This window comes from Populus alba, chromosome 1, assembly GCF_005239225.2.
Source record: "Populus alba chromosome 1, ASM523922v2, whole genome shotgun sequence".
NCBI lineage: Eukaryota > Viridiplantae > Streptophyta > Magnoliopsida > Malpighiales > Salicaceae > Populus > Populus alba.
The window spans coordinates 4,994,010-5,017,531 of record NC_133284.1 but is presented as its reverse complement, the minus strand read 5'-3'; the positions used below and the strand labels follow the sequence as shown (position 1 = coordinate 5,017,531).

The 23,522-nt window shown below is 35.6% G+C and overlaps 3 protein-coding genes and 1 long non-coding RNA gene across 6 annotated transcripts; 2 read left to right on the top strand and 2 right to left on the bottom strand.

Annotated features, from left to right (window-relative positions):
• The first annotated feature begins 1,723 nt into the window (after positions 1-1,723).
• Positions 1,724-7,496, top strand: LOC118061454 (uncharacterized). Its single transcript, XM_035074895.2, has 3 exons — positions 1,724-2,469; positions 2,757-4,492; positions 6,819-7,496. Exons 2-3 carry the CDS (start codon positions 2,879-2,881, stop codon positions 7,158-7,160), a joined length of 1,956 nt encoding a protein of 651 aa, XP_034930786.1. The 5' UTR covers positions 1,724-2,469; positions 2,757-2,878; the 3' UTR covers positions 7,161-7,496.
• On the bottom strand, positions 7,275-11,758 carry LOC118061463 (uncharacterized). Its single transcript, XR_004689575.2, has 2 exons — positions 10,445-11,758; positions 7,275-10,074 (listed from the first exon to the last, which is right to left on the bottom strand). It is a non-coding gene; the product is annotated as an uncharacterized lncRNA (long non-coding RNA).
• Positions 11,759-13,658: 1,900 nt separating this feature from the next.
• On the top strand, positions 13,659-18,820 carry LOC118061470 (uncharacterized). The gene is made up of 10 exons (XM_035074912.2): positions 13,659-13,801; positions 13,928-14,048; positions 14,255-14,354; positions 14,594-14,737; positions 15,090-15,148; positions 15,574-15,641; positions 15,732-15,783; positions 16,458-16,631; positions 16,779-17,378; positions 18,280-18,820. Exons 1-10 carry the CDS (start codon positions 13,794-13,796, stop codon positions 18,493-18,495), a joined length of 1,542 nt encoding a protein of 513 aa, XP_034930803.1. The 5' UTR covers positions 13,659-13,793; the 3' UTR covers positions 18,496-18,820.
• Positions 18,821-19,622: 802 nt separating this feature from the next.
• LOC118061479 (uncharacterized) lies at positions 19,623-22,778 on the bottom strand. 3 transcript variants are annotated; one of them, XM_035074924.2, is made up of 5 exons: positions 22,361-22,772; positions 21,765-21,941; positions 20,741-21,422; positions 20,417-20,627; positions 19,623-20,141 (listed from the first exon to the last, which is right to left on the bottom strand). In XM_035074924.2, the coding sequence occupies exons 3-5, from the start codon at positions 21,370-21,372 to the stop codon at positions 19,992-19,994; spliced, it is 993 nt and encodes a 330-aa protein (XP_034930815.1). In that variant the 5' UTR covers positions 21,373-21,422; positions 21,765-21,941; positions 22,361-22,772; the 3' UTR covers positions 19,623-19,991. The 3 variants fall into 3 exon arrangements, with proteins under 3 accessions (XP_034930815.1, XP_073261606.1, XP_034930820.1); XM_073405505.1 differs by having other exon boundaries at positions 20,417-20,594; positions 21,765-22,778; XM_035074929.2 differs by having other exon boundaries at positions 20,417-20,624; positions 21,765-22,777.
• Between the last annotated feature and the right edge of the window lie 744 nt (positions 22,779-23,522).

Sequence of the window (23,522 nt, the reverse complement as noted above, 5' to 3'; positions counted from 1 at the left end):
TTTATTTATACCAATTCTCTTTGGCATTGGTCTCAAAATCTTGACTTCAGTAGTTATTTGATTCACCCACCCTCTTATGTTTTATTTGATTCTTCTTGTAAAATAATGAATGCTTGTTGAAATAGCTATAATTTGTTTTTTGAAACGATTCAATTGTAAAAAAACATTAAGTGATTTGAGGTTGTTTCACTGACGAATGAGACACTTCAAATCTTTTTTTTTCCCTGTGTTTTTATCCTTTTTTTTATAAAAAAAAATCTACCCTTGGCCAGGTTTTTGTGTCTTGTTTTCTTAAAAAAAATTGATCCTCAGCATTTTTATTTTTTTTTAATTTAATCCCTTTACAATGAATTAATTTATCTTTGAACTTGATTATTTGTTTTCCTCTTGACATATTGAAAATTTTTTTATAGTGCTTAATTAGACACAATCAAACTTAATGTTATGGATTTAAAATATTTAAAGCATTAAGAACTAAATTTAAAATCAAAGTAAATGCCCAACCTCCTTTTTTCTAAATCACAAATTAAATTGAATGATCAAGAGAAAAATAATTAGAAGTGTAACACAAACGCCAATAACTTAGAAAGATCATAAGATTATAAAGACACATTCAACAATCACCAAACTATAAATGCGGTCTTTTATTGTGTCGATGAAATCATTTTTCTTACTCGATGACGCATGAAGATGAAGGCTTTTTGGTATGGCTTTGACAACCATTTTTTCTTTTCTCTCTTTGGTTTTGGCACCTAACTCATTGTTGTTTTTTATGTCAAATTTGATGTTACTAATTTTAGCAACAATTGATGTTCGATATCATAAAATGCAAAAAATAATATTTTAAATTACAAGCACATGATATAGAAAAAATCTTAAAAAAAAGAATAGAAATGCAACATTTGAGGAAAAAGCAATCTATCATGGATTGCAATAGCTACCCACAATGTTTTATTTTTTTCTTAAATTTTTTGTTTGTCACTTGATTTATTTTTCTCCCCAATCTAATTATTTCACATTAAATTGACATTAGATTTAAGTTTTTTGTTTTGGTTGATTTTATACTGGTCCTTGTGATTTTAACAATAAATTTAGATATTGATTTAATAATTAATTTGACAAAATAAAATTTAATTTTAATAATTTAAATAAATTAAAATTTTAAGGATCTAATTTCAAACTAAAACAACATCCATTATTTGATATACTAATCAGGAAAATTGATATTTATGATACATTAATACTAGTCGAACATGATGATAAGAACATTTATTTGACATTTTCTCTACAAGAATTTTCCATAGTCCAATCAAATACAAAAAATCTGTAACAGATCAAGGATATTTGCGATCCATTAGCCGCCCCATGGACCATTCATGTGACATTTTATTTACAAGATTCATAGAACAAATTTGAATCTCACACTCTATAGTCTATACCTTACCTAATACTTGTCCACAGGAAGGCCTAGGCCTTACCATGACCCCACTGTGTTTGTTAACACATCACTAATTTATTCTTTCAAATCAAACCAATTTTGGAGTCCACAAATCACAAGTAACATCTCAATTAATCCTATTATTGCAAATGAATTCATTTTTTTTAATCATTAGTTATTAAATATACACATAATAAAAACAAAATAAATAAATAAATAGGAAAGCAAGGTTCATATTTCTTGCCTCACATGCTGCCCTTCCCATTTTAGACTCTGCCCTCCACTGACCAGCCTTACATTTCTGTCTCTGTGCTTCTCTTCATTACTCACTACTGTATCTAGAAAACAAATAAAAACCAAATCTTTATTTACTTCAACAACAATAGTACAATTTTTGTAAAAAAAAATTGAAATGTAAAAGAGAGAGAGGAAAAACCACTCTCTATCTTGTTCGACTCCCTTCTTTTGTTCCTATACAGCTACAAAATAAACATTGATTCACAATTTATTCACCCATTAAAGACCCTCTTGTCTCTTGTTTCAAACTTGTAAAAAAAAAAAAAAAAAAAAACCTTGTAGCAGACTAGCAGTCATTAGACTTTGATTCTTCACCTCTCCTTGGAGTGCAATATATAAGCTCTCTAAAGTCTACTCTTGTGTTTTCGGTCTTCTTTGACTACTAAAGTATTCTATATTGTTGTGGGAGGTTTGGTTGGATAATGGGTTTTGCCAGCCACTTTCTTGTATTCCTTTCTTAAAAATCTTGCATCGTTTCTTCTATCAGATTCCCCACTCATGTTCCTTTCTAACACTATAAAGTATCAATCTTTCTTGGGTTCTTTTTAAAACTCTTTTTTTTTCTCCAGACACCCCCCCCCCACATGCATATTTTTAGGTTTGTCTGATCTGGATTGGATCGCAAGGATATCTAGAGAGAGAGAGAAAGGTGGGGTTTTGGTGAATTAATTTCTTTTGGAGAATCTTGGTTTCTTTGAGGAGAAGAGCAAAGAGAGGAAGAAGCTTAGAAGGAGGTGAGATTTCTTGGCTTCTTGGATTTTTTTGTGTGCTATGGGCCCACTACTATATTCTCTGGTTTTGCTTCTTGATAATTGCTGCAAGTTTGATTCTTTTTCGGTTGTTTTCTTGTGCCATCTGAGTGTAACTTGAACTGGGTCTATTCTGTTCTGGGACAGTTTGCAAGATAAAGCTTATACTGTTCTTGGTGAATAATGATGAACTGGACCTAATTTCTTATGTCAGAAAGTCAGTTGTTTATACCTGCAAATAGTTGATTTTGGTGCCTTTTTCTTTTTCCTAGGTTCTAATTTGTGGCATTGCTTATCAGTCATCTATATCGACTTCTATAGTTGGATGATTGAATTGAGGTTTTGAGTTTGTTTATATTATCGACCTGCGTTGATCCTTATATCCTCCTGAGGGATGGCGGGCATTGACATTTCTAAATATGCCCATAGTCCTGTGCATAAGGCCATTGCAGCCAAAGATTATGCCACTCTCAGGAAGATAGTAGCTGGCCTTCCCCGTCTTTGCAATCCTGCTGAGATTCGGAATGAGGCGATTTCATTGGCTGAGGAAGAGAAGGCTGATGCTATTGCTACTGCAATTGATAGGCGTGATGTACCGAACCGTGACACCCCTCTTCATTTGGCTGTCAAACTGGGTGATGAGATTGCAACCGAGATGCTTATGGTTGCCGGTGCAGATTGGAGTTTGCAGAATGAGCAGGGATGGAGCGCACTCCAAGAAGCTATCTGCAATAGAGAAGAAGGGATTGCAATGATTATTGTCAGGCATTACCAGCCATTGGCATGGGCAAAGTGGTGTAGGAGGTTGCCTCGTTTGGTGGGAACAATGCGAAGGATGAGGGATTTCTACATGGAAATAACATTCCATTTTGAGAGTTCTGTGATACCTTTTATCTCGAGGATTGCTCCTTCAGATACTTACAAAATCTGGAAGAGGGGTGCAAATTTGAGAGCAGATATGACTCTGGCTGGTTTTGATGGTTTTAGGATCCAGCGTTCAGATCAGAGTATTCTTTTCCTTGGTGATGGATCAGAGGACGGGAAAATCCCTTCTGGGTCGCTTTGCATGATTACACACAAGGATAAAGAGGTGATGAATGCTTTGGATGGTGCTGGTTCTCTGGCAACTGATGAAGAGGTTCGGCAAGAAGTGGCTGCAATGTCTCAGACTAATATATTCAGGCCAGGGATAGATGTGACCCAAGCAGTTCTTTTGCCACAGCTGACATGGAGGCGGCAGGAGAAAACAGAAATGGTGGGTTCATGGAAGGCAAAGGTCTATGACATGCACAATGTGGTTGTTAGCATCAAATCTAGAAAGGTCCCAGGGGCTATGTCGGATGACGAGTTCTTCTCATCTTGCAATGATAATGAAACAGAAAGTGAGGAGCTCAATGACATTTTAACAGAAGAAGAAAGAAGGCAACTTGAAGTTGCTCTTAAATTGGAGACATCAGAGCTGAGCTCTGAGAATGGTGATGGGATTATCGCACATCGTCATAGTTGTTATGAGCCCAGGGAGGTTCCTATTGAAGATGCAAATGGTTTTAGAAATGGAGAGACTAAGCAGGAAAAGAAAGGGTGGTTTGGTGGTTGGAGGAAACGGGATTCTAAAGTTGAAGGGCAGAAGAAAATTGTTCCACCAAGAAGTTCTCTTTGTGTAGATGAGAAGGTGAGTGATTTACTTGGGGACTCTCCATCCATAAGTCAGCCTAAACCAGGAAGACATTCTGTGGAGATTGTTTTGAGGGATGAGCACCGGAAAGGGAGAGATAGCAAGGCATCTACTTCTTTGAGTTCTGAGAGCAATAATCGTCGCAAGGAAGGAGGCCGTGAAAATGAGTACAAGAAAGGATTAAGACCTACTCTTTGGCTTTCTCCAAACTTCCCGTTGCAAACTGAAGAACTTCTTCCACTGCTTGACATTCTTGCAAACAAGGTTAAGGCAATTCGTCGCTTAAGAGAGCTGCTCACAACTAAACTTCCTATGGGAACGTTTCCAGTTAAGGTATGGTGTTTTCTCTTATATCCAGTTGAATTTGACAGTACAAAACTCTTTTAGTACAAGGTGCTCAATAGCTTGCTGTTTAATTTTGTCATCACCCACCACTGCCCTGCCCTTACAATCATGTTCTCTTTGATTTCTGTATAAGGTTGTTGTATGATGGCCTTGCTAGATCTATACTATATAACCCCATGATCCATACGGTACGAATAGGGCTTTCCTTTGTCAACTTTCTTAAAATTGAGTGCACTTTATGAATCTATTCAATGATATAAATCATATTGGATAGAAACTTTTCATGTGCTCTCTTATAAATGATGCATGAGGCTTTTGTCTTGCTAAGGTCTGGACTTAGGTTTTTGAAGCAACTTTACCTAATTTGAGTCTAATGCATCTCCAGCCCCTGGGAGTTCTGTTGAGCGAAGGTCATAAAATCACGACATGGTGCAGTTATGTGTAGTTAGATTTTCAATATTAGAGCAGAATTAATCTTATACAATGTTTGCCTTGTAACGGAGGACAACTTCTGAGCACATTCTTCATGAGTGTGTTTGGCATTGCATATCCAAAACCTTGATTTCCATCTAAACCATAGTTTAAAAAATAGCAAATTGTTTCTTTCTCAAAATCGTGGTTTCGAGTGTCTTTGGCATTCCAACATCATGGCTTCAAAAAAAAATAAACAACAAAATTTAATTTTTGGCTTCAAGCATTCCTTTTCTTAACTCTTACCACAATCTCAATCACTCTCTAACTAGACTTCAAATGTGTGACAGTTATTGACGGAGGACCCAAAAAAGATTTAGATATTCTTGTATTGGAAACGTAATTACTATAAAACCATCTAAAATCCTTTGTGGGTCCTTCACTAGCCCTTTAAGGAAAAAGTTCGACAACTGCACCCAGCAACACCTTTTACCCTGCTATCCTTTGGCATCTTTTTAATATCCATACGTCTGTAGGGCCAGCGTGTAGCGTAAATATCTTGAAAAAAAGAAGTGGTCGATAAAACAAACTTTAGTAATTTTATTTTAGGTTTTCCAGTTGGTGTACCAAAGTCAAGGAATAGCGTAGCTCATTCCACTTTAGTTACAGCCAGTTATGATGTCTTGGTTTAGTTGTAAGATTACCTGGGGTGACGTGTGGTGTAGCATATTAAATACAGAGTTAGTATGGTACTCTAATGTGTTACATTTGCCACGCTGAAACGACCGTGTAGGATTGATGTTTCTAAACCCCAAATAGTTGCCACAAGAGATTCTCTTCATTAGCCCTTGATTCTGATAAGTTGGCTAGCTCCTTTGTGAGAGGCTAGTTGGCATGATGCACTTAATAAATAATATCCTCTATGTCGTGAATAACCACGATAACATGGAATTGCTTGGCCTTCGTATCCTCAATAAATATTGACTTGGCTTTTGGCTGAAGTTTGGTGAAGGATTTGCTCTGGTGAAATGAGGTAAGTTGTTGTGCTGAAATGCACAATGCTTGTTATTATACCAATGTATACCGCCTGAAGAAGAATGAAAGAAGGTGATGATTTTACCTTGAATGATAAATCCCAAGAATCTTCTCTGCTTATTCACAGGATAAGTTTTCAACGAGTCAAAGGCAGCATTTCTGCAGACTGCGTTATCAGTATAATGATTATGTTGTTTGGTTTTTGCAAATATCTACGTCTTGCTTAGTATCTCCTTATTCCTGGTCTAGCCACATGCTACTTGTTTTTAGCATAGTTATTAGATCCATCCAACCCTGTCTAGCTGGTCAAACTAGTAACCCAGTTAACCAGACACTTGGCAAGTCTAAGTTTGTGATAGGATCATCTGAGTGAACTTGACAGAAAAAATAACTCAATTCTGCTGAATTTCATTTGAATTTGAAAAGTTTCCTGCTGAGCTCAATTTTTAGAAATGCTTCTGGACCAAAATATGACAGAAAAGGATTTTAACCTGGCCTTGTGGAAAGAGAGCATCTAACACTTGCTGTCAGGTGTCCAGCCATGCTAGATAAAATATCTAAACACTGTGCATATAAATATCTGATTATTATGCATATATATTAATATGGATGCTATAAATCCAATTGACCTAGTTTGGCTTCTTGGCCAAGTTTTAACAAATATGAGTTGGTAGATATTTTGTTGGCAGTCCCTCGCACCTAGGTAAAGTTTTGGACTACCTCAGTAACATTATTTACTTCCAAATTCACTTCAAAATTGGTAATGCTGATGATTCTTACGCTGTAGCTTTGTTTACACACACACTTTGGTCTGATTGTTTTGTTAATCTATGAATATGTTTTCTAAAAACTTTTTGGTTACATCCAGGTTGCTATCCCAGTAGTTCCCACAATCAGGGTACTGGTTACATTTACGAAGTTTGAAGAACTACAGCCATTGGATGAATTTGCAACACCCCCTTCAAGTCCTACAGCTGCATTACGAGAAAGTCCGATGGTTATGCAGTCCTCAACCTCGTCTTGGTTTCAGTGGATAAAAGCCCCTTATCAACGCCCTAGCTTGTCAGCTGGTGGCTCTAGCAGTAGGATAGAAAACATTCAGGACCCATTTGCTATTCCTCCAGATTATACTTGGGTTACAGCTGAAGCAAAGAAGAAGAAGATGCAGGAAAAGAACAAATCAAAGAAAGCAAGAAATCATGGTCATTAAAGGCTTGCGTGAGATTTTAACCATTATGTAAAAGAGGTTTTAGCTTGCAAAATGAGCTGCTGATCAGCAGATGCCAAATGGGGAATAGTGTGTTATAAGACCATGATATTGATATTGTGATACTGTGAGTAAAAAAAAAAAAAAAAAAAAACAAAGGATCCCCAAGTTGGGAGAAAATTTGGTGTATCATTGTGGGGGTTGGGAAGGAAGAAATATTGTGATTCTTTCTTACAACAATTGCTTGGCTTTTGTTGCATGTAACACATTAACTCCATTTAGATCAATTTGTTTCACCACCTTTGTATGTCATTGATTTCTTAACTCTTACTGACAAAACCAGCAAGTTTCATTTGTAGCTGCCATCTTTCATTTTATCTACAAGTTCAGAGAGGTTTCCGTATCATTTTTTCTCTTAATTCAATTCTCTGGTCTTCGATGTCGCCCCCAGCTCCATCCCTGCCATTCACACTCCCACCATGCTTGCACACAGTAAGCCTAGTTCAGTGGTGTCTTCTGAACTTTTAAATTTTCACCACGAACCAAATAAGAAATCATTAGGTGTTGAGTTAGACATGCGAGTGGGGAGTTTCATATCAGCAATGAATAAGAAGTTTGAGGATAAGATAAATTTAAAATTCATTATTCTAGACTTTTAGGTTAAAGTGCCTTTTTTAAAGTAAGCTCTCCTAGATTCCTGTTTAAAAGACTCCCATACGCATCTTTTTAACATTTGATGCCCCTAAATAGAGGTGCTATTATTAAATCTGGCTTGAAGGATCGATTCTTGACCTGCCCCTTGCTAGGGTTGAGTATAAAAAAATCAATTCAAAATTAATCTGGTCAAAACTTTATTAAAACTGGTTTTAACTTTTGAACTTTTTAACTCAAAATAATGTTATTTAGAATTATTATTTTTTATTGAATCAGATCAATCCACCCAACTCGTGGAGCACACCCTGGATTGAGTTTAATGACTGAATACAGGGCCAACCTTTCCAGAGAAAAAAAGAAAACGAAAGGACTGACTGGTCTTGGTTTTGTTAGAAATCTATTTCAAAGGTCCAATAGTCGTGCAACTTGGGCAAGCGTTGCGTAAGGGACTGGACAGAACCATTGCAAAAGAATCCTGGATGGTTTATTTCTCTCTACAGTTTTTGTTTACATGTTTTCTGCCTTCCATGTTATTATAGAAGACTTGAGTTAATTCTATATTAAGAAACAGTACAAGAATGTGAATACTGTGAAATGTTCTTGAAGAACTGCATCATCAGGAGATCCATCTGTAAGAAGAGAAAGCTATAAATGTCAGAAAAACTGTGGGAAACTTTGGAAAAAAGAAAGACAACTGTAAGAATAAGAGGCAAATTATTTTATACGGCCTTTGTTGAGTTAGAGAAAGATAAATTTATTTTATATCTTCATCCGTGTTGTGAGACGCTACCTAATAGCAAAAAATTCGAGGAATTTGTCCTGAGAATGACATTTCTAGTTCCTTGTATGCATTGATTCTCATGAGTTTGCATTCGTTGTATTTTGACCATGCTGACAATACAATTGTCTTATAATTGGTCCTACGAACTATCCCGATTCTCAACCTTTACTTTTCCAACAACCCAATCATTCTTTGTCCCCAGTCTTTTAAAAAGAATTCAGACACATATCCCACTTATCTTCTGTACGTACAGTACAGAAGCCTTGAGATTTTATTTCTCCCCTGGAATTCTTATAGAAATGAAGTTGTTATATAGATCATTAGGTACTCCCAGCGTTTTGTTTGAAGAAAGACCCTCATGGACTCACCATTTATACCTGCAACCTGATCTGTCAACATATACAGAAAATCTCAGCAGGCACCCATTTCTCTAATCCTCGAAGAGGTCTAGGATTTAGACCTCTCCTCTGAAACAAAAATGTCAATCGAAGCTTGCACATTGCATGTCCCAAATGAAAAATCATTTGCATATGATGGCTAAAGGAGTTAAATTCATGCTCTGACCATACATTGACAGGCAATGATATTCTACGCCATAACTTGAGCTAACATCACCAGGCTAGTCCAAGAGGTTGACTGAATTGCAATTTCGTGTTAGTCCGGGCCTTCTATGTAGATCCTTTCCCCACTAATATAGTATTTAGGGTAACTAATGAAGTTCATAGGTTTAGAACTTTAGATCTATCCACATGTTGACTGTGTTCTGTTTCTCCTGTGATTTTTTTAAAATAATTTAATGGATCTGGACTTGGAGGCGGCTTCCCATTATGTGCCTTGAGCACCATTTATTATTGCCAACAGGAGATGCTGGATGTGCACTTATTTTCAAACCAAACCGCCCCGGCCCCTTTCTAGTTTCTACCTACGTTATCCAAACACCTAAGAGTTCTAAGAGTAGAAGTCATAAAAGGCTAGAAACCTTTTCCCTAGCCTCAACACACACACACACGCACGCACGCACGCACATATATGTAAACAAGTTCAACAACTACACGCGATCATTAAGAACTCTAGCTGAGGTCATGGACTAGATTCTCAGTGTATAATGTCACACTGTGCCTTCTGCCATTAAAACTTCCAAGTCTTCGAGGGTCATTGTGCATCTCTTGGGAAGATGCATTGTTGGCTCATGGAAGGCATTGCATGTGATTATATTTTGAGCCATCTTCCACATTTCAACCAAATTGCACTCAACAAGGACATGCACCTAATTGGTTCTTGAGCCAATGATCAAAAGTATAATTAATGATTTTTTATTTTTATTTTTTACAAGGGAAGGAGGAACAAGATATATATGATCCTGAAGATATTCCTTGAATCAGTAATGATCAATTAAAGAGTGGTACCTATGGATTTCTTGTTCACTGAATTGTACAAACACAAGAGTTCCTTACTCCTTCAAGTTCTCCATCATCAGAGGTGCTGAGACATTATAAAAGAGAAGGAAAATATAGTGAAAGTGCAAGGGGAAGACAAATAATACAGCTGCTTTAACCTTAAAATACACGGCATATATGGATAAATTGAAAATGAAAAAAAAAAACACACACCATGCACTTCATTTTCTAGAAATTGTTCATGCAAGCATGCCCCTACATATCATAATGGTGCCTAAGCCTAAACACTCTTTTAAGTTAGGGACAAAACACCCTCATAACTGTTGAAGATTCTGTTGGCAATAATTTGCTTATCAAAAAAACATGCTGTGGCCAGGGCATTCATCATCTAACACAATCAAAATCCAATCATGCAAATTAAGTATGGTAAGCAGGAGATGGTTAATTTTAATTACCTTGATTCAAATTCAAGAACATGAGCAATATCTGTTCCATGAGCAATATCAGGCCAACTGACTTTTCTCTTTTGATGATCTTTCCTTGCTTGATTTTCCCCAACTATAGCACTAGTAGTTTTCTTGAGAGTACTCTTGAGAGGAGAAGTTTCCAAGAGAGGTCCATTATTAGACCCACTAGCAGTCCTGCTTCTTCTATTTCTCCCACCATTGCTCTTTTGATGATCTTGTACTGATTCATTATTACTGGCTTCTTCCATGACAACATATTCTCTCTCTTCCGCCAAGGATCCCTTCTTAGTATTGTTGCTCCTGTTGCTTTCTTCACCTTTGTCGTTAATGTTCCTTGAGGGTACATAGCAAGAGCACACTAAAGAAGTGCACCTGTTCTGCCCTGAGGCCGCCAGGAGTACAGTCAGTAAGGTCAAACTTGATATCTCTCTCTATATATTGACACACCATGCATATCCAACCAACCTTGTAGCTGCGCCTGTTACCAGTAATGGGCTGGTATCAGAACAAAAAGGAAACAGAAGGAGAGGAAATCAGCCTGTATATAGTAGTGCTAATAGGGTGTGGTTATCACAAAATGATTATGGTTTATTGCTTTGCATCTAAGAAAGTGGGGAAATGGCAATATATTTTGATTTTTGAAGGTGGGGCTATGTGTGTTGGGTTATGCAGGGTAATTGGGAAAAGATGATTGGATATAGAAGCACAGGTACAATCATGGTGATTGCCTCACCCACCACTTAGACTTGTTTATCCTTTGCCTTTTTCCTCCTAGCACTCACCACAGTGTTGTGGTGAATCGGTGTCTCAGGGTAAACCAAGAAAGATGAGGCACATGTTTTTTTCTTCTTTAACTTTTGACTGTGTGTGTTTGTGGGGATACATTATTCATTGCTGGTTCACAGTTGGAAATGGACATGTAATCTCTTTATTGCATCTCGTCCTGTTTGCTTTTCTCGGAACAAGGCCATGGGGCACGCGACAAGTGAGTGGAGAGGGAAAGCATGGAGAGGACGATCATAAAGAGAGCTGCAAGATCTTCTTTTTGTTTGCAATATTGTAGCTTTCTTGAGGCTTGAGAGGGCTAGCCTGTGCACTGTAAAGATCGATTAAACATCATTTCAGTCGCCCCCCACCTCCCTTCTTTACCCTGTTACATGGCTGGATTGCATGAACAGGGATGACCTAACTACTTCCTTGTCATCGCAAGTGCTTTTCTCATTTGGAAGGGGGCACGGAATCTTGGATTAGCTAATGCTAATAGCTATGATGCGCGCTTGATAATTATGGTACAATATTGGTTTTGTCGTCTCGGAGTAGTCGGGCACATTTCTTTGTTTGTATCAGGCAATAAATCCAGCGCATTCACATCCACCAGAAGGAACAAGCTGTGATTTGTAATGCAGTAGGCAGTATCACCGTTTAAACCTTTGTTGCAATTGTTTTGGCCCGCGGCCGATTCGACCCGAGCCGTGACTAAATCCTTAAGCTTGTTTGGTAGTGTAGTTGCGGTTACTTTTCAAATAGCTTTTTGTGTTAAAATACATGTCAAAAATATTTTTTGATTTTTTTAAAATTATTTTTGACATCAACACATCAAAATAATTTGAAAACTTTAAAAACATATTAATTTGAAGTTAATAAAAAAATAAAAAAAAATTTAAATTTTTTTAAAAATATTTTTAAAACGTAAAAATAAATAGATGCTATTTATACATCGTAAGTAGGCAGCCAAGCCGAGTTTAATAATTGAAAGCAAATTCTCATATCCATCGAGAAGTGTTCGTTTGGCAGCATATCAGTTTCAAAAAGTCTGCTTTTTTTAATATTAATTTTTTTTTTATATATAGTTTTGATTCGTTAATATTAAAAATAATTTGCGAGATGGATTACAGTATTTGCAAGCCTTTAATGCTGGACCTTTTGTTTAGTCTGGTAAAAACTGGCAATTTTTAAACTGTGTCGTTATATAATTTATGTCATGAAGGAAAAAACTGAACAATTTATTTATTTTTCTCTTTATTGGTTTAAAGAGAAAGAAATTATCATGCCCCACATACACACATAAATAAATAAATAAAAGATTTTTATCAATAGAAAATGTTAGCGATGCCATACATTTTCTATCTTGTTGATTCGAATTCCATCAAGATCAAATCATTATAAAAATTGAGAAAAGTTTTTGTTCTCATAATTATTATTTTTATCTTGAAATAAATGATTTTTTTTAACTAATCAATAGTTTCGATGAGCCTCATGAGCCTGTGCTGTCGCACATAACAACAAAATATCCCAATGCATTAGTTGAAAAATATAAAAACAAACGAACAAATAAAATGAACTATTAATGATTAGAATTGGACTTGAGGTCAAGATTTTTAACATAGATGTCATTTCTTTGATTAATTAAGTTGGCGTGTTTAGTTATTAAGTTTGACCCACTGATACTTTGCCGCAAGGTTAAGGAAGATAATCCCAATTAATATCTTTTTATTAAAAGAAAAACAAAACCGTGTTGTTTAGTTTTTTTATAAAAAAATTAAATCGAGAGTTTTGATTAGATTAACTAAAATGAGACTAACATATCAAATCAAAAAAATCAACTCTAAATTAAATTTTTTTACACTCAAAATAAATAAGAAGTAAATTAATTTGATTTTAGATATTTCTAAGAGAATTTGAAAACATGGTCAAATCTATGTTTTTTAAAAAATTATTTTTTTTATTAAAAGTTAATTTTTTATATATTTTGGATTGTTTTGATATGCTGATCTCAAATATGATTTTTTTAAAATAAAAAATATATTATTTTGATACATTTCAATATAAAAATTATTTTAAAAAACAATCGCAATCACATTTCTAAACAGATTCTAAATATGTGTTTAATATTATGATGCAGAGTATTTTTTACTTGAAAATATATTAAAATATTTTTTTAATTTTTAATTTTATTTCTATATCAAAAACATAAAAATACGTAATGCATCTCGTATTATGCTAGGTGGAATTTAATTATATATAAAAAAAGAGAGGCGGCTTTGATGTATTAGCTCGAAAAACGCATTCCTCGAATACATAAAACAACTGCCATTGTTTCTACAATTATTTACAGCAGCTGCCCATGCTTAGTGTTTGGGTAACTTAGCCCAAATCTAGTCTTTTAATCTCATCTTTCGTTAGGTTAAACGAAGCCCAACCTGGCCCTTATAGCAAAGACCAGCTCCGTCCAGCCCATATCACTCTTTTGTTTTCTTGCCTCCCCTGACTCTCTCCCTCCCTCCCTCTCGCTCTCTCTCTCTAAATTCACAATCACTGAAATTCTGCAGTCGCAAGAATGAACAGGTACCCATGTCAAGTAACTTTTATGAAACTCTTATTTATTTGATTTAATTAATTTTTTTAACTCGTTATTATTATTACCAAGTAAATTCTCTTTTCCCATTTTTTAAAACATTCAACAAATGACAGGGTGATTGCAAGGAAAGTTGTTCCTGCTAATAATCAAATATTCAAACTTTCAAGTAAGAAATTTTTCAGTAATGAAGCTGCAAAAGCATCTACTGCTGCTGCTTCTTCCCAATCTAATCAGGTAATGGTTTCCTTTATTCTTAATTGTATCATGTGTTTTTCATGTGTTATGCATTGAAGGGTCTTTTTTTACTAGAATTCTTGCTCTTCCAGTCTTATTTTTCCAAAAATTAGTTTTATATCTCTATAAAGGTTAATGGGTTCTTGTAAAGTTTTAATCTTTGTGGTACAATATTGGATTTGACTGTTTTGGTTTTGGTGTGGTAGGAGAGTGATGGCAACCTGAGTTTTACAGGCAATGTTCAGCCATATGACATTGCTATTGTTGGGGGAGGCATGGTTGGCATGGCCCTAGCTTGTTCCTTGGGTAAGTTTTTTTTTTTCCTCTCATTTGCACTAGTCTACTATTATGTTGTCACTGCTCCATTTATTCTTCTATGCTTGGCAATTGGGGGTTGGATTTAAACAAACAAGATAAAATGGAAAATATAGGAGCTTGCCTGTCAATGGCTTTTGATACTGTATGTTTTTGTAGTATAAATGACTCAATTCTCATTGATGCATTATGTTTTGTATGCATCAAGTTATTAACTTTGTTGCTTGCAGCAACCACACCATTGACGAAGCATCTGAGTGTTGCCATCATTGATAGCAGTCCTGCTTTGGCCAATAAACCATGCATAAAGAGAGAAGACCCACCTGATCCAAGGGTCAGTACAGTCACACCTGCATCTATATCTTTTTTCAAAGGTATTGTGATAAATGCGCACAATTCCTCTTGTGACATACCTTCTTTTTTTTTCAATGGTATTACGATATATGTGTATCTCCTGTGTTTTTTGTTAATAACTCACACTATGAAGTTACAGAAACATCAAGACTGATTTCTCTGTGCATATATAGTGTAACTGCTTTAGAATAAACTTGTGTTATGAAATTAAAAACACACCTGATTTTACCAAGACAATAATTTGTTTCCTAGAAGACTTGGCATGTAATTGGTTTCCTGAAAGTACCACAACGAGAGACTGCTGATGTTTAACATGCTTTTTGGCAACAGACAGTAGACATAATCTTTGGATTGTCATTGATGGTTTTGCAGATACTGGTGCCTGGCAATATGTTCAACAACATCGACATGCTTATTTTGATAAGATGCAGGTGATGACTGTTTTATTTACCTTTCTTTTATGCACTTCTAAGTTTCACATGGTTGACATAGTCTGTTTCAAATCTGGAATTACCTTGAATTACTACCATTGCTGATGCATTTTAAGTTTTTTTGACTTGTGAATTTGATGTATTCTGGCACATATGAAGTTTCTGTTTGGCATCTGGAACTAAATAGAAACTTCGTTACAAGGCTTGAGAATTTTTAATAACAGTATTCGGTTCACATTAGAATGATTTATGATTACTGCTGTGCTGCTATCTCTTCTTATCATATTGTTTATTCTTCTTTGCAGCTACATAGAAAGTGCTATCTTTTAAATTGCTTGATTTTGCCCTCTGCAATGAAATATATACTGTACTGTCACATAACATATGATGCCCTCAGTTGCCTGCCACTTCTTGATTTTCTGTAGGTTTGGGATTACACTGGCTTGGGATATACAAAATATGATGCAAGAGATGTAGACAAAGAAGTTTTAGGGTAAGCCACATGTAGAAGTCAAAATATCATATTGTGATCCTGCTGTTAGATATTGCAAAAGATGCTAATTTTGGACTCATCATGATGCAGGTGTGTGGTGGAGAATAAGGTGCTCCATAGTTCTCTGTTATCACAAATTGAGGTATTCCTTACACCAAACTGTTTATCTTCATACATAACGGGAAATCTAAATCTGTTGATGCTATATGCAATACTTAATGGGAACTTTAAATTTGTTGATGGTATATGTTATCTTATGTATAGATTAAATTACCATTATGGAGATTCTAGTGGGAATCTATATGGGCCTATTGTATATTTTATTTTCTGAGGAATATCATGTATTTTTCGCTACTTCTTTTGAATATCTGAATGTAATTATAGTCTTTCCATCCATAATTAAAATATAAACATGTATATGTCCAGTTTCATCTCTCTTTTGTGGAAACTCTCATGCTTTTATCTATTACTTCATTTTCTTTATATGTTGCATTTGTGATGTGGAATAACCTTTGAGGTCCTTGTCCCCTGACTGAACACATCCATTCCTTAAGAGAGATACTTCTTTCTTCATATCAGTTCCCTTGGCATTTCCAGGGTGAATTATCTGATAACCATGTGAGATAACAATCTAGGTAACGCATCTTGTTCTTGTGCATGTCTTCTTGATTCTGTGATGCTGTATGTAATCTCCCGATGGACATTAAGGGATACAAGTTTTCTTGTTCATGTATCAATAACAAAATCAATAGTTTTTCTGCGAGGAAAAAAGTGCTCTCTATTGTGATTTCTGATACTAAAACGTTAAACGTACAGGACACAGATTTCCAAAAGAAAATATTCCATTCTAGATTAACTTCAATGTCTCTAAACCCAAGCTCGTCATCCATAGTGGTGGACAGTACAGCCTCAACAGAAGCATCATATGCCAGGGGACGTTTAGCAAAGCTGGAACTTAGTGATGGCAACAGCCTATATGCAAAGTTGGTGGTAATTTAACTTGCACTGATGAAGCTATGTTATGCCTTTAAAATATATTAGAATGAAAGATTTGCAATTTCATTTTAGACAAGCATCTATAAAATGTTTATCGTGAATAACATATCAATCAGTGTCGAGTTATGTTGCTCATCATAGGTTGGATCTGATGGTGGGAAGTCACAAGTCCGGGAGCTTGCAGGATTTAAAACAACTGGGTGGAAATACTCGCAGAATGCGGTAATATGCACTGTAGAACATTCAGTAGAAAATTACTGTGCATGGCAACGGTTTCTACCAGCAGGTCCAATTGCACTTCTGCCAATTGGAGACAAATTCAGCAATATTGTTTGGACCATGAACCCAGAGGAGTCATCTGATTTTAAATCAATGAAAGAGGATGATTTTGTGAAAGCTGTCAATCATGCTCTGGATTATGGATATGGTTCTCATCCTAAGTCAAGTCTACCGGGCAGTGCAGGCATGTTTTCATGGCTCAGAGGAAATGTGACAATATTTGCTAATGAGTCTTTTGAAATTCCACCAAAAGTGGTCAAGTTGGCATCTGAGAGGATGGCATTTCCATTGTCTTTAATGCATGCAAATGAATATGCATCAAAGCGTGTTGTTCTGATTGGTGATGCAGCACACACAGTACATCCTTTAGCTGGCCAGGGAGTTAATTTGGGTTTTGGAGATGCATTTGCTCTTTCGAGAATCATTGCTGAAGGAATTGCTGTGGGCATGGACATTGGGGAGGTATGTCATCTTCTGAGTTTCTTAATTATACTTGGAGTAGATTATTTATCACCATACACTTGCTTATATTCTTCAATAATCTACAGTGTTGAAATATCCATTGCCTTAAGTATCATGTCAAACAACTGATGTAATAAAAATTGGATCACACTTTTCCTTGTGGCATGTTTTTTATTTTCAGGGTATTTAGCCATAATTACATTCCATATTTTGCATTTTATCCTTGCCTTGCCAGTTTGTTCTTAGTGACTTTTTTACGGAATACATTGGATTAGTTTTATCATCTGAGTTTCTAGCTAGTGATGATGCATATCCTGATGATGCCCATGTTGTTGCATTTGTTGATCATTCTACATGATGAGAAAAATTGTCACTAGTTATCAACTTGGATACAAACATAAATGATTTTTTGTGGGTATTATTTCTAACAGACTTTGTGCTTTATCTATAAAAAGTTCTGTCAAAATACTAGGGTGGAATTGTCCATGACACTCAAGGAAAGAAAATCTGTCATGGCAGATTTGTACTTTCCCACGGAAACTATTTAGTGCCTTATCTAAGCTATGGCATTAATAATAATAAAAAAATGATTGAGCTGCTCATTTCTTGAAGAAAAAGTATATTAGAAAGAAGTAAATTGGCCCAAGAAATCCTCTTTGCAATCTGTCAAAAATGCCAGGCATGCATGCATTTTACAGAATTGAGCACTCTAATATCCTACTGCTAAACATGCGTCTGTTGGATGGACAACATCGCTTTCCTAACAAAAAATCATTTATATGATATATATAGGCATCATAGGTTGTGGTGGTACGTCAAGTTTTGGCCTAATTTTCTTTCATGATGGTAAATATATTAATCGGTAATAATTGCTGAAGTAAAATTGATTTGCTTTATGCAGGTATCCTTGTTGAAAAAATATGAAGCAGAGAGAAAACTGGCAAACATGACTATGATGGCTATTCTAGATGGCTTTCAGAAGGCATACTCCCTTGATTTTGGCCCTCTAAATATACTACGTGCTGCTGCACTTCATGGGGCACACTTTATTTCGCCACTCAAGAGGAGTATCATTTCGTATGCCTCGGGAGAGCAAAGACTACCACTTTTTTCTTGAGCCAGCCATACAACATAACGAGTCAGACTCAACTTCAAATTTCCAGATTTTGTATGACGCAATAAATTGTAATTTTCTCCACACTACATGCACTGCTAACTGGCGAATATCCAAAAAGAACTAGAATAAGTGTTCTACCCTTTTTCTTCAAGTGGATATTTGCTTGTATGTCCACTTGAACCCGGATGGTAAATACTAAAGCCTGCCTTGTAAATGATGGGACTCTGTTAGCATTGCCGGAAGCTTGCGTTTCTTGTAAATGCTTGGGCTGCTGATTGTCGCACTTCTTACTAAAACTAGTTCAAGAAGATTTAATTATCATGTATGTTTTGGTAGGCTATTTATTTAGCTTAGTTGAGAACATATGCTGGTAAGCCCTGGGTGCTGCTGCTGCTGCTGCTGCTGCACAATCGTGGCCTATCTTGTTGATACCCTGAATCCTAATCAACTAGTTATATCATCATAATTTGTACAGTGCTAGTCAATATCCACAAAGAACTGCTTGGATTATTGCTCTGCATCCTTCTTCAAGTAGATGTGCTTTTATATATATGAGTACATGCTCTGTTAATATTGGCCAGAATTTGCACGGGAGATTTTTTATCCAATATTCGATCCTGATGATATGAAGATTTGATCCAAAATCAGTGAATATGTTTTTTTTGGTCTTTAAGTCAAACTTAATCAATAAAATCTGACTCCTCTCATTGATCATTACACAATACTGGTCTGATCCATTTTGAACCAATGTTTCACTGATTTTCTCAAAATATTCAATGTGGATTATTATGGGAATCACTGCTAACTTGGCAGTGAATGGAGGAATCAATTCAGAGTTAACATCAGGCTGTACTTGCCATGGGAATTACTGGCGAACCTGACACTGTATAATGGTGAAAATTCAAAATCCATTCTTATTCCGATTCCTGCACGGAGCATTTGGCAACCTTACAGGCCACTAAGATTTCAACTTTACTTTCAAAGCCAGCATCATGAAGATATGTATCGCAACCACCTGTGAGCGAGTAGTCTGGCAAATAAATCGCACGAGTCATGTTTAAATTGTCAGAGCAGGGAGTGAAAATGGGAGCTCAAGAACTCCAATGATGTAGAAATATACCAGAGAGTGAGGGTTTCAAAATGAAGTAGAATGCCTTTGTGGTTTAGGATCATGTATTTTCCTCGGATGTACATTGCACTCATTTCGGCAGGACTATCCAAATCTAAACATGAAATCACTAACAAGCTCACTGATCAACATCAGAACAGGAACATCAAAATCTAATACTAGAATTTCTTCCACTTCTGTCCTTTCCTTCTACAATTAAGCCAATTAACACTAGCCTGCCAGCTTGAAATGCTAACAATATTCATTTTATCCAAATAGCATTGCTAGCTGCTCCGAAACTTTATTCACAGAGTTCATGATCGCTGCAACTAAGAACAATGCAAGAAAAAAGAAACTCGGATCGAACCAATTAGACTCAGAAAGTTCATCACCGGAAGACATCAGCGAGCTTTTCAAGAGTCAGTGGCTTTATAATGCAGCTGTTGGCGCCTGAGTCCATAAAAGCTAGTCGCTTAAACTCACCAGTAACACCGACAATGTGGCTTTCAACACCCATCCTGCGTAACAGATTTATTGCCTAACAGATGTGGAGGGCAAATGTCAGTATCATAATATAAAGATTACCTACAGCTGCTGCCTTTTCACGATAAAGTCAGTGGTCATTTGCAGAATTTGTACAAATTTGTAACCCTAATTATATTCTGACCTATCAACAAAAGAGAAAAAAACAAAAAAAAAAAAACAGAGAGATTCTCTCTTTATTACAATTTGAGTCTGACAGTAATGGTCTATATATAATGATCAAATATTCGAAGACTTTATCTTAATTAAGTTCAATGGAAAAAAACAGACCTCAATTCCATCCATGAAGGGCATCAGGTCATCCATAATAATCATATCAAAGGAAGCCCCAGCAAGATGAAGATAAACAGCTTCTTTTCCATTTTTGGCCACTGAAACATCCATTTGAAGCTTCTTTTGATACCCAAGCAACACCAAGAGCCTCTGGCGGGTTTCTCGAAGATCACGACTGTCATGGACAACAAGTACCGAGAAATTGCTGCTGTCAACATGAAAAAGAACGATAGCAATTGATCTTTAATATACATTTTAAGAAAATAATTCACTAAGCAATATCTCAAGACAATAATTCTAGGAAAAAGGTTTCACACATACCCCTTTGTGTCTACACTTTCAACACTCTGTGTCTTCTGATCATTCAGCCATTGGTTCGCATAAGTAACCAACGATCCCACTTCAAGATCGTTCCTTGTATCACAAATTTCAAGAGTAAGTTTCAAAGTGGTGGCTTCTTCTCGATCTCTATCGATTTCTTCCCTCAGGAAGGATATATTCTCTAATGCTTGCAACTCTTTATCCACCTTTGCCATGTAGCGATCCAGTTTTCTAACTAGAAACTGAATTTGCTGAAGATCAGTATTGTTTCTTGTAAGATAGGACGGAGCCACCATTCCATCCCTCTTTATGAACCGTTTATCCTCACTATCTTCTGCTTTGATCTTGAGTTCATCAATCAGCAATTGAATTACTTTTTCAAGAAGTGCTTTAATTTTTGCCTTGGATGACTTGGCATCGGTCAACTTTCCTTCCAAATTTGTGATGTAATTATCCAGTAGAGAAAACAAAGCCTGAATTTCTTGTTCAGTTTGAGTGCTATCTTCCTCATCTGAAACTTGACTTGTCATCATAGGCTCCGTTGGTGGTGTTTTTGGTTCGACCGCCATTGATGAATCAATGGTTTGTTCGATTTGAGTGCTATCTTCCTCGTCTGAAACTCGACTTGTCATCACAGGCTCCGTTGATGAATCAATGGTTTCTTGATTTTAAGAGAGAGAGACTGAGAGGATGGCAAGAAAAGTGAATGAGTTGTTGGAGAGAGAGAGAGAGAGAGAGAGGCGCCAAAGTTAGTTCTTTTAAACACTTTTTTTTCCTGTTAGCTAGGACTAGGAGAGAAGTGGTTAAGGTCACATGTTGGTGAGATATTGATTTTGAAGGAGGGCGAGAGAAGGTTAAATATGACTGCCTTCTCACTCTATCAAGTAGATGTTTCTAATGCAGTTCTTCGAGCAAAATTGTAATCTTGAACAAGTCTCTTTCTTATATATATATATATATATATATATATATTAAAACAAGGAGAAAAACAAGAAAAAAACTCTCTGCAATCGCACTGACATACCTCAATTCCATTCATGATGGGCATTAAATCGTCCATAACAATCATATCAAAACAAGCCCCAGCATGATGAAGATAACAGCTTCTTTTCCATTTTTTGCCACTTGAAAAACGATTGGAAGCTTAGTTTCTGACTCGATCCACATGAAGAGCTTGCGAAGGGTTTCTCGATCATCACAGCTATCATCGACAACAAGCACGGAGTATTTGTTGCTTTAAACATTAAAAAAAATCATAGCAATTGATAAGATGGATTCAGAGTAAAAGATTAACATTGTTCGTCATTAATAAAGATATATCTCATCATAATTCACAAACATACTGTTAAGGTTAATATGCTGTGACAGCTATTTAATCTTTGATAGATTAAAAGGTGATTAAGATGAACAAATGCAAGGCTGCGATGTGTTGGTTTGTCTGTGTGTGTGTGTGTGTGTGTGTGGATGTTCTGGAGATGAACGAGAGAAAGAAAAGAAAACGAGTGATAAGTTTCTGCAGTGTTTTTATCTCCCCTGCTATTCTGCAGAAAATAGCAGACTTGTTTTTTCTCTTGAAGACTGGTTGACCACACGCAAGCTAATAACTTAGCCAACACATACCCCTCTGACTCTGAATCTCCACTTTTAACAATCTCCGTCGAATGATTCAGCCATTGATTCACGTATGCAATCCTTCGTCTTACTTCAAGATCCTTCCTTCTATCACTAGATTGAAGAAAAAGTTTTAAAGACTCGGCTTTTACTCGATCGGCATCCAGTGCTTTGATTTCTTCCCTCGGGTAGAATGGATTCTCTAATACCTTCACCTTCCGATCAACCTCTGCAATGTACTGATTCAGTTCTCTTGAAAAAAAAGCTCAAATGGAAGCTTCAAGGGCGGCGACAGATTCGTCTCAGCAGCCCCTCGACATAGAACGATGCATATAATCAACGGAAATGTGGTTTGGCATTGAGAATTGTTTTTCAGATTCGGATCTTGTTTTTTTAATTTTAAAATTTTATTCTTCATGATTTTGTAAAGTTTTGATTTTTTTTTTTATTCTTTAATCTTAAATTGCCATCTTTTTTTATTCCATTTTAATTTTTGATTTTTTTTTAATTTTTCTGTACATTTTTTATTAACTTTTAAATTTATCTCTTAATCTAAATTTATAATTTTTTTAATTTAATCTTTATTTTTTTAATTTTTATATCTAATTATTTTTATTTTTATTTCACTCTCCAATCTAAAATTTATAATTATCCTCTAATTTATTTTTTATTTTTAGTTTTTAATTATTATTTTAAATCTTTTATGTGATATTTTTTTTAATTTTATTTCTTAACATTTAATTTATAATTTATTAGAGATTAAAAATATAAAAGAGTATTTAGGAATGCGATGCAAACCGTATTTCCACAAAAATTTTAAAAAAAAAAGTTTTACTAAAATTTAATACAGTTTGTATGTTTTGGTTTGTTTTGATGTGATGATATCAAAAAATAATTTAAAAAAAATAAAAAAATATCATTAACATGCATTTCAGCACGAAAAGATACTTAAAAAGCAATCGCTACCGCAAAACATATTTTAATGTGCAGCATTTCCAGTCACAATTAAAAGTAGAAGGCCTTAGCAGTTTAGGATCATCAATGTCATTTTCAGATGCTAAAAAGGAATTCAAATGCTGCAGAAACCAAATCCAAACGCTGTAAAAATGGAATCAGCATCGCAGTAAGGCCTTAGCAGTTTAGGATCATCAATGTCATTTCTTTCTGCAAA

Bases quoted from the DNA above. Each gene is read 5' to 3' on its own strand.
- LOC118061454 (XM_035074895.2), top strand. From the start codon at position 2,879: ATGGCGGGCATTGACATTTCTAAATATGCCCATAGTCCTGTGCATAAG. The intron at 4,493-6,818 runs GTATGGTGTTTT...GGTTACATCCAG, and splicing joins TGGGAACGTTTCCAGTTAAG to GTTGCTATCCCAGTAGTTCC.
- LOC118061470 (XM_035074912.2), top strand. The intron at 14,738-15,089 runs GTATTGTGATAA...ATGGTTTTGCAG, and splicing joins ATCTATATCTTTTTTCAAAG to ATACTGGTGCCTGGCAATAT. The intron at 15,149-15,573 runs GTGATGACTGTT...GATTTTCTGTAG, and splicing joins CTTATTTTGATAAGATGCAG to GTTTGGGATTACACTGGCTT.
- LOC118061479 (XM_035074924.2), bottom strand. From the start codon at position 21,372: ATGACAAGTCGAGTTTCAGACGAGGAAGATAGCACTCAAATCGAACAA. The intron at 20,628-20,740 runs GTATGTGTGAAA...TCATGTTGACAG, and splicing joins GAAAGTGTAGACACAAAGGG to CAGCAATTTCTCGGTACTTG. The intron at 20,142-20,416 runs GTCTGTTTTTTT...CACATCTGTTAG, and splicing joins CCTTCATGGATGGAATTGAG to GCAATAAATCTGTTACGCAG.